This window comes from Drosophila montana, unplaced genomic scaffold (genome assembly GCF_035044405.1).
Source record: "Drosophila montana isolate Dmon_TW-CO22-7 unplaced genomic scaffold, ASM3504440v1 contig_3848_1, whole genome shotgun sequence".
Taxonomy (NCBI): Eukaryota; Metazoa; Arthropoda; class Insecta; order Diptera; family Drosophilidae; genus Drosophila; species Drosophila montana.
In genome coordinates this window covers 1,838,555-1,847,316 of record NW_026998720.1, presented here as the reverse complement: position 1 = coordinate 1,847,316, position 8,762 = coordinate 1,838,555, and the positions used below count along the sequence as shown (strand labels likewise).

At 44.2% G+C, this 8,762-nt stretch overlaps 2 protein-coding genes across 2 annotated transcripts; both read right to left on the bottom strand.

The window, feature by feature from the left end:
- Positions 1–447: 447 nt before the first annotated feature.
- On the bottom strand, positions 448–2,933 carry LOC135438309 (fatty-acid amide hydrolase 2-A). The gene is made up of 4 exons (XM_064696588.1): positions 2,678–2,933; positions 2,016–2,453; positions 975–1,667; positions 448–915 (listed from the first exon to the last, which is right to left on the bottom strand). Exons 1-4 carry the CDS (start codon positions 2,858–2,860, stop codon positions 640–642), a joined length of 1,590 nt encoding a protein of 529 aa, XP_064552658.1. The 5' UTR covers positions 2,861–2,933; the 3' UTR covers positions 448–639.
- A 454-nt stretch (positions 2,934–3,387) lies between these two features.
- Positions 3,388–6,889, bottom strand: LOC135438540 (fatty-acid amide hydrolase 2-B). Its single transcript, XM_064696886.1, has 6 exons — positions 6,466–6,889; positions 6,183–6,408; positions 4,926–5,437; positions 4,177–4,302; positions 3,838–4,110; positions 3,388–3,774 (listed from the first exon to the last, which is right to left on the bottom strand). The coding sequence occupies exons 1-6, from the start codon at positions 6,634–6,636 to the stop codon at positions 3,472–3,474; spliced, it is 1,611 nt and encodes a 536-aa protein (XP_064552956.1). The 5' UTR covers positions 6,637–6,889; the 3' UTR covers positions 3,388–3,471.
- Between the last annotated feature and the right edge of the window lie 1,873 nt (positions 6,890–8,762).

Genomic DNA, 8,762 nt, shown 5'->3' with positions numbered 1-8,762 from the left:
GAAACGAAACACACGCGAGCTCAGTAATACTACTAATACTACCACACCGAGTGGCTGATGCAAGTTGCGTGTGCAAGCGAGAGAGTGACTGAGAGGGGCGCGACAACATCTGTTAGTGAGCGGCAATACAAAAAATACCAAAAAAAAATTGCGAAAATGCGCTAAAAATGAACGGCACACGAATCTAACTGGCGCCAAATAGGTTTATTTTATAAAAATGATTAGTAAAAGTGAATAAATAAACTAATTAAGCTGTCAACTGCTGTTAGACTATATATTTTTTTGTATTAATATTTAACTAGCTGCAGTGCACCCACACTTATTCGCTTAAATACTTATTTAGCTCAGTAAATTTACTTTTAAAAATTTTGGTATTTCATGTACCGGCGATTTCAAAGTTTAAAAAACTGTATAAATAAAAGTACAATAATATCGCAGAAAAGAACATTGAAGAGAATATTTGTTGTTTTTTTCATAGTGATTTTTTAGTGCATTGTTGTACATTTCAAACCAAAACGCGTTTGCTGTTCACAATTCTAACGACAGATGGCGCTGGCAAACATTTTAAAATGAAAATACGCTAAATTTGAAAATACCATTTTAACGACTTTTAGTACACATTGAATAAGAGAGAGGTTATTAGGGATTTGGTGGCTGCCAGCCGCCGAAGGCACGCTCCAATTCCACAGCCACACGCAGACACAGACGATCCTGATAGGGTGCCGCAATCACCGAGAATCCAATGGGCAGACCCTGGCCATTGAGGCCCATGGGAACATGCGTAGCCGGCAGACCCAGTATATTGAACAGAAGCGTATAATCCACGCCCCACAGTTGGAGGGGCGTCCAGCCATGCCTTGTGGCAGGCGCATGCATTGTGGGAAAGAGCAGTACGCCGGTTGTGCCGAGCAGTTCCTTGAGGATTAGAGAGATTTTGGGTTAAGCAGCAACAGCCCTTAATTTGATATACCCACAGTCAACTGGCCAGCTAGAGCCAGCGCCTCGCGGTGATAACTTTCCAGACGCTGGCTGGGCATAAAGGCGTTGGTGCGACGCATTAGATCAAAGATCAGGGCATTGGTTGTATAACGGGATCTACCCCACAGGCTGCGCAAGAGCTGCATCAGGGTTTGCCCCACTTGGTTCCGTTCCGTAGCTGCCGAATCCAGCACAAAAGGCATTTGGCCCAGACGCGCAATGCCGCTTAACGCAATCTCCAGGGAATCGCCAAAGCCCGTCAGATTTGCCCGCTGCACGGGCAGTCCCATTGTCTGCAGATGCACCACAGCCTTGCGTATGGCCGTTTTGATGTCCTCCTCGACAGCTTGATGCATGCCTCCATTGAGACCTTCGAAGCCCAGGGAGTAGTGCACCTGTAGCTGGCTCAGCGGGATCAGCTCGTGCAGACGCAGCTGCGCCGCCGCCTCTGGCCCAGCCATCAACTCCAGCAGCTGGGCGAGATCGACAGCGAATCTGGTCATCGGACCCAGCACCAAATACTGCTGGAAATCTGCATCGCTCGAGTTGGGAAAGTGACCCGATACGCTGACCACGCTCCCAGTGGCTTTGTGCCCGAAGATGCCACAAAAAAGACTGGGAATGCGTATGGAGCCGCCAATGTCCGAGCCAATGCCAAAAAGCGAGGCGCCGGCGCCGTTCAGTGCGCCCTAAGCGAAGATTGAGCAATCGCAATGGATCTTACTGAAGTACAGTGAAAACTCTGCTAACGGACTAGCTCGCCTGGAGGGTTCTCTAGTGTCAAGCTTGATTATCGGGAGTTTAAATCAATACAGTGAAAACCCTCTTGGGCGAACAGCAATGTTCGGGTAGTTTTTTTTCACTCCAGAGGGGCGTCCGCTTAATAGGGGGTGTCCAGATTTATACGGTTTCGAGAGGCATGTCCGCTTACTAGGAGTGTCCGTTAGGAGAGTTTTCACTGTATACATACTAGTTTTTATCGGAGCAACTGTAGTTGTTTACGCCAGAGAGCTTTCACTGTACTACCGTTCACTCACCTCACCGCCCGAGCTGCCGCCCGGCGTGCGTTCGAAGTCAAACGGATTCCGGCAGCGTCCATTTAGCAGCGTATCCGTATCCGTGGAGTAGCAGTACTCGGGCGTGGCGGAGACCAGCAAGGGTATTGCACCGGCGGCACGTATCCGAGCCACCACAACACCATCCTGATCCGCTCGCCGCTCACTTCTCGCCAGGCTGCCCACGGCAAAGGACATGCCGGAGAGAGCACAAGACTCCTTCACGGTAACAGGCAGACCCAGCAGGGGCTGCTTAACGAACAGCTGATCCGCCGCGCCGCCGGCAGCGGCTATCAGCTCATCCGCAGCGGCTGCCTCACGCAGCGCTGCCTCGAAGCGCGCCTCCACCACGGCATTTAACAGGGTATTCACGACTTTTATGCGCTCGATATAGGCGCCCACCAGCTCAACGGAGGTAAGCTAAAACACAAGAGTGTTTAGATTGTATGGGGTATTATGACTTTGTCGAGAAGTATGTAACTCATAAGAGATAGCCTTGTGGAATTACTTTTAAGAGGCAAGTCAATCTACCCATATCCATCTGTCTAATTAGCATGCCAAATACCCTGCAGGGTTTTTCAACTTCGGCAAAACCGATAACTGTTCTTCTTGTTCTTTCTTGTTCTTCTTCTTAAGTTGCTCACCTTGCGGCTGCGAAGTCGCATGCGCAGCTCCTGAATGCTAAGCGTCAGCAGAGGATTACTGTTAGCTGGTAGACTTTTCTTTATCTGACGTCCACGTGCCCAGATAAATGCATATTGCAGCGCGTGCGCAATAAATGCGACAAATTTAATGAATATTAATAGCAAACGTAGTAAAAGTTCCATAGCGTATAAGGTACGATGAAAAAATTAGCAAAACACGTAACAATCTTATTCGCGGCAAAGCCGGCAGCATACTGATTATATGAGTGCGAATGAATGGATGAACAAGCCCCAAAGACTTGTTTACATAAAGCAAGGCCAATTGAGAGAGATAAAGAGAGCGCGCACGCAAATTGTTTGTGTGTGTTTGCAGAGCGTATTAAAAAGTGATATCGATAACACACACACCCACACACAGCTATTGGAAGTTCTCTTGCGTATTGGCTGTTTATATTGTGTATGTCACTTAACGATCTGAGCCGAAAGCTGAGAGAGCGGGCGAGAGCGAGCGTAAAACGTAAGTGTGCGTTAGCGAAGCTGTGAGAGGGAGAGAGAGAGGTAAATCGAGAGAGTGTGTGTTTAATTAAAGCCATTGAGTTTATTACTCAATGAATTAAAGCCTAACTCACTCAGGTTAGCCAACACTAATATTTTCGTGAAAGTAACAGTATATGGTATATCGATAGAATAAATGCACACTCACGCAGCCGTTACGATTTAAATGACGAGTTGTTCATTTATTTTTTGACCCGTAACCTAAGCTAACCATTATACATAATTGTCTAGGAAATTGATTATTGTGATCTCGGGTTGACCAGCTGATGCAACACCGGCGGGACCCAGCCATGAAAGACGACCTCCAGTTCGGCAGCAATCTGCAGGCAGAGTTTGTCCTGATATGGCGCCGCTATCACCTGAAAACCCACGGGCATGCCGCGCACATTCAGGCCCATGGGCACGTGCGTTGCCGGAAAGCCCAGCACATTGAAGAGCAGAAGATTATCAATGCCCGTGATATTCACCAAAGATGTGTGAAAGCACAGCGCGCTCGTGTGGAATGTGGGCAGGAATAGCACTCCGCGATCACCAAGTAGTTCCTGTAAACCAAAAGAAACAACTAGAGTAAATTCTATCTAAAAAATATACGGTCCATGCATTACCATTAGATGCTCCTTTATCGGGCCGACCTCCTGGCGATACTGTTCCATCTTCTCAGCGGACATCATGCCATTCATGCGTTGCATGAGCTCCAGAAAAAGCGCCTCCTTAGTAAACAGCGAGTGGCCAATGATGCTGTTAAGCATTTCCATGAGCAGCATCTTCATATGCGGCGGCCGATCGGACTGTTGCGTTATAATGCTCGGCAGACCCTTCAGATCAACCAGGGCCGTGATCGCCACCTCAAATGAGTTGCGCAGAAAACTGAGATCCAGCTATATAAGTTGATCAAAGATTATGTCTTACACAATGTTGGCTATTACTCATGCACTACGACCCACCAGTTGCGGCTGAATGCCAGCCTTGGTAAAGCATTTGATGGCGCGCACAATTGTCAATTTGATGTCCGTGTCCACATACGGATGCGTCACACCGTTAAGCCCCGAATAGCCGTAGGCGTAGTAGATCTGCAAATTCAGGAGAAGAACGTTGCAGTCGGGTGTAGTCAAATAATCGATACTCTGTTCACAGTGTCACAAGAGTTGAATCTCTAAAAAAAATCTTTTTTTTTTAATTAGCTTGCTGACTTTAAAACTGTAACACCAATCACTCTCAAACGGTTTAGCAAATATCGATTAAGTCTTCTTTTTTTAAAGGAGCTGGAAGCACTTTTCCGCTAAAGCAGGTTATCTGGCTGACTGGAATAAAAGCAAGACGGACATTGCAAATAACTAATATGCCCTTTTTCTTTTATGAACAGGGTATACATATTTGCTTTAGTGGACAGAGTATATCCGACTTTGATCTCGAGATATATCTGCTCTTGGCATGATCTGCCGGACGGACAGATGTGATGGCAAGACGGACATTACAATTAACTAATATGCCCTACTTCCTTTTGTGAACAGAGTATTTTCAGAATGCTCGAACACTACTTTAATCTCGTGAAGTACTCGCCCTTTACTTGACCTGACGAGGGTAAATACGAAAATATATTGTGCGTAGCACAGTCAGACGGAATGACCATGACCAATATGCCATGTTTCCTTTTGTGAACAGAGTATACATATTTAGACTATTTGCAGCTTACTTTAATCTCCTTGAGCGGCACCGGCTCCTGCATTTTCAGCTTGTGCTTATTGTCGCCCGCCATTATCTCCAGGAGGAGCGGCAAGTCGCGCGCAAATCGCGTAATCGGTCCTATTTGCAGGTAGCTAGGAAAATTCTTGTCCACCAGCGAGTAGGGAAAGTGACCCTTCACAGAGGTGAGTCCACCCGTGGGCTTATGGCCATAGACGCCGCAAAACATTGCCGGCAGCCGTATGGAGCCGCTAATGTCGGAGGCGACACCAAAAGTTGTGGCACCGACGCCATTTAAAGCTCCTTCGCCGCCAGAGGAGCCGGCTGAGGTGCGTGCCAGATCGTAGGGGTTCACACAGCGTCCGTTGGCCACCGTGTTCGTCTCGAAGCTCATGCAGAACTCGGGATTGGCGGATACCAGCAGCGGTATGCCGCCAGCAGCGCGCACCAGCTCCACGACATCCCCATCCTTGGGCGCTTTCATGCCCTTGCGCACAACGCTGCCCACCGCATAGGAGAGTCCTGGCAGGAATATACGACAAATCAAGGTGTTCAAATTGTGGTTAAACTAGTTATAGTGGTCTAGTCGGGAGTGCAGATACCCTGAACTTCCATGCATGCCTATACAAAAGCACACATACATATTTACACGCACGAACGCACGCTCGCACAAACGAGCTGTTCTTTCGCACCTTAGCCCTACTTTATAGGAAATGGGTTCTTGAATAACTTAGGTGTTTATAGTCCGATCATTGTCAAACTTTTGAAGCCCCAATTTGCCACCCAACTGTCTAAAAATACCCAAGCGCAAAGACCTTTTATTCACAAATGATTTCTTTGGGGGAGCTTTCCACAAAGTGAAATATTCCTAGTCAGTGTATGCTAAACAAGAACTTATATACCACGTTTAGTTTCTTTGGCTCTTGTATTCTTTGAGTAATGTTTAACAAATCAGATCTCCAAATCAATATTTATAGATATTTTTTAAGTGGGAGAGGATATTGAAAAGAAATTTTAAACATATCCTCCATTTCGTATGTGAGCATCTATATTACAAAACGTAAATTACTAGCTCTTGTTGTTTCAGAGATCGAAGCGTTCACACAGATGGAAAGAGGAACAAAAGGACGTACTAGATATATACTTTAAAGTCTCCTACTTTGTTAAAGTCTCCTACGGACAGTTACATACATTTGCGCAAAGCATATCCCTTAGATTAATTTTAATGGGTTTGGGGTAACAAAGTGTTGAATAGCCTGTAGCTTACCTTTTAGCCCGCATGACTCCTTTACGGTGAACGGTATGCCCAGCAAGGGATATCGTGTATAAAGCGCCACGCGATCAAACTCTGAGGGTGCCTTGGCGATCAGCGTATCCGCATGCGTGGCCTCACGGAGCGCCTCGTCGAAGCGATCCTCAATTACCGCATTCAGCGAGGGATTCACCTCTCGCACACGCCCAATATACGCACGGACCAGCTGCTCGGAGGTGAGCTGCATGCGGAAATAATTGAATAATTGGGTATTTCACAACTTCACAATTTCGATTACCTGGCCACGTCGCAAATCCGTCACCAGCTGCACAACCGCTTTTGTGAGAATGGGATTCCGGATGGGCGGGTAATCGGGCTTCTTGCGTAGTATCAGCAACTCCAGTATCTTATTTATCAACAGACCCAGATAGGTCAGGATCAAGCCCATGAAACGTACAAATAAATCCATTGTGAGTTTCGGTTTCGCTCAACGATCGCAGACGGGGTCAACAGGTGGGACTAATTCAAATGCGTTGTTTTTCGTACTTTGAGCTTCCGACAATTGGAAGTGGATATCGCGTTGTTGCTAATGCTCGCTATGCTCTGGAGCTGCTCGATGGGTATCCAACTGGCCACTACTTGATGTTTACTGCACACTTTGGCGTTTCAAAGCGGACTACGCGCTGCCCCGACACCCGAGTTCGGAATTAATTAGCTCGGATAGTTTCAATTGAATTTTGATGTCAAGATTTAAAAGTGTTGCAAATTGCAACAATTTTGATGACAGCCAGGGCTGGAAAGCGGAATTTGGATAACAAATTTCGTTTTGCTTTTTAGTGCAATAAAATCTAGAACCCTTTTATATCCCGCATTTTAAATAAGAAATATGTATTTTAAATTGTTTGCTAAATTTGGAATTAATAACAAAAACTTTAGTTATGTACATAATAATGCACATAAAGGCATACGCAAATTAAATTTTGTCTGCCTTAAGTATAAAGAGGAATTCATATGCATATACATACTTACATAATACACATATATAAATACACTAGCGGGTATAACCCGGCCTTGCCCGTGGCACGTATGTTATATCAATGTTCTCAAACAAATTTGAAATGATTTTGAAACTGATCGGACGGTAAACAAATAACTTTCATACAAACGTTTTCCGCCAATTTACCACTGTTGCGAGTGGAATTTCCCAAATCGCTGAAATACGTATTCATTAAGTTCTTATTGAGAGCTTTGAAAATAAGTTTGAAACAAATCGGACAAGACTTAAAACTTCGCCCAAAAAATCTTTAAATTGCATTCCCCCGAAGAAGTTTGAATTCTGCGAAAAGTGTGAAACACTTATCAAATGATTTTTCTTATAGATCTCTGGAAATGAATTTGAGCGCGAAACGTCCCCCACCAAATCTTTGACCTCCATTTCCACCAAGGAGGAACGGATTTTCCTAAAAGTGTGAAACACCCCTCAAATGAATTTAAACAAAGATCTTTGAAAATAAGTTTGAGGAAGATCGGATGGTAAACAAAAAAGTTACATACGAACGTTTTTCGCGATTTTTCCACACTTGCGGGTGGAATTTCCCGAAACGCCGTCTTAACGTGCACCTACATCACATAAGGTAGCTACAGTGAAAATTTCAGCTTCCTATCTCTTACGGTTTTGGCTGTGCGTTGATCACCAATCAGTCAGTCAGTCAGTCAGTCAGTCAGTCAGTCAGGACAAACAGTTTTATATATAGACATACATCTAATTCATGAGAATCGCATAGTAGGGCGCTATTTAAAAATACGCTTTGTTTTAAATTTGCAGTTTAGCTGTAGCTATTGACTTTGCAAACACACAAAGCTGCAATTAAGTGGCCTTGCCTCGGTCAAGTTTTCATAAGATTTTAAGTATTCATTTTCCCTCCGTTTTCCGCACGTAAAAAAACTTAAAAAACTTTCTGGACTGTGCACTCCTCATTGGCACTCAGCGCAATGGATTTAAGTTGTGAATCAGCTTTCAAATAACATTTTACATAGCTGTTTCAAAATGAAAATGAATTCGCTTGTGTAAAATTTTTTTAGCATTTTCCCAGCCATTTATGGACCGTCGATTTTTTCATATAGCGGATTAATTTCTGATTTTTTTGTAGACCCAAAATCATATTTGTAAATAATTTAAAATCTTTGCCTTTTTTCCTTTATAGTAAAGTCTTAAATTGATATAAAAAAATTGTTGTTAATTCCCCGCTACAACCTCATAGCTATAAATCAAATAAGGAAACAAATTTATGCTGCCCACCAATATAAGCCACAACATAAATGCAATTGACGTTTTGAGAATATCCAAATATTCCATAGCAGAATAAGATCTACTGTAGCAAACTTCATCAAGATTGGTTAAGAAACACACAAGTTATTAAAGAAAACGTGTTTTGGCTGGCCTCGAGTTTGGGACAGCTAGCTCAATTTGCAAGAATTTCTGTATATATGTACACACACACATTCATGCGCGTCTTCTTTGAATTCTCTCAACAGCATTACAATTGCGATTGTATTGTTTTCTGTGCTGCTATTTTAGACTTAATTCTTGGTCTA

What these genes read in the sequence shown, in the direction of transcription:
- LOC135438309 (XM_064696588.1), bottom strand. Translation starts at nt 2,860, where the DNA reads ATGGAACTTTTACTACGTTTGCTATTAATATTCATTAAATTTGTCGCA. An exon ending in GCGGCAGCTCGGGCGGTGAG is followed by an intron (nt 1,668 to 2,015) that starts GTGAGTGAACGG and finishes ATCTTCGCTTAG; the next exon opens with GGCGCACTGAACGGCGCCGG. An exon ending in CTCTAGCTGGCCAGTTGACT is followed by an intron (nt 916 to 974) that starts GTGGGTATATCA and finishes CTAATCCTCAAG; the next exon opens with GAACTGCTCGGCACAACCGG.
- LOC135438540 (XM_064696886.1), bottom strand. Translation starts at nt 6,636, where the DNA reads ATGGATTTATTTGTACGTTTCATGGGCTTGATCCTGACCTATCTGGGT. An exon ending in CTGGCATTCAGCCGCAACTG is followed by an intron (nt 4,111 to 4,176) that starts GTGGGTCGTAGT and finishes CAACTTATATAG; the next exon opens with CTGGATCTCAGTTTTCTGCG. An exon ending in CGATAAAGGAGCATCTAATG is followed by an intron (nt 3,775 to 3,837) that starts GTAATGCATGGA and finishes TTTGGTTTACAG; the next exon opens with GAACTACTTGGTGATCGCGG.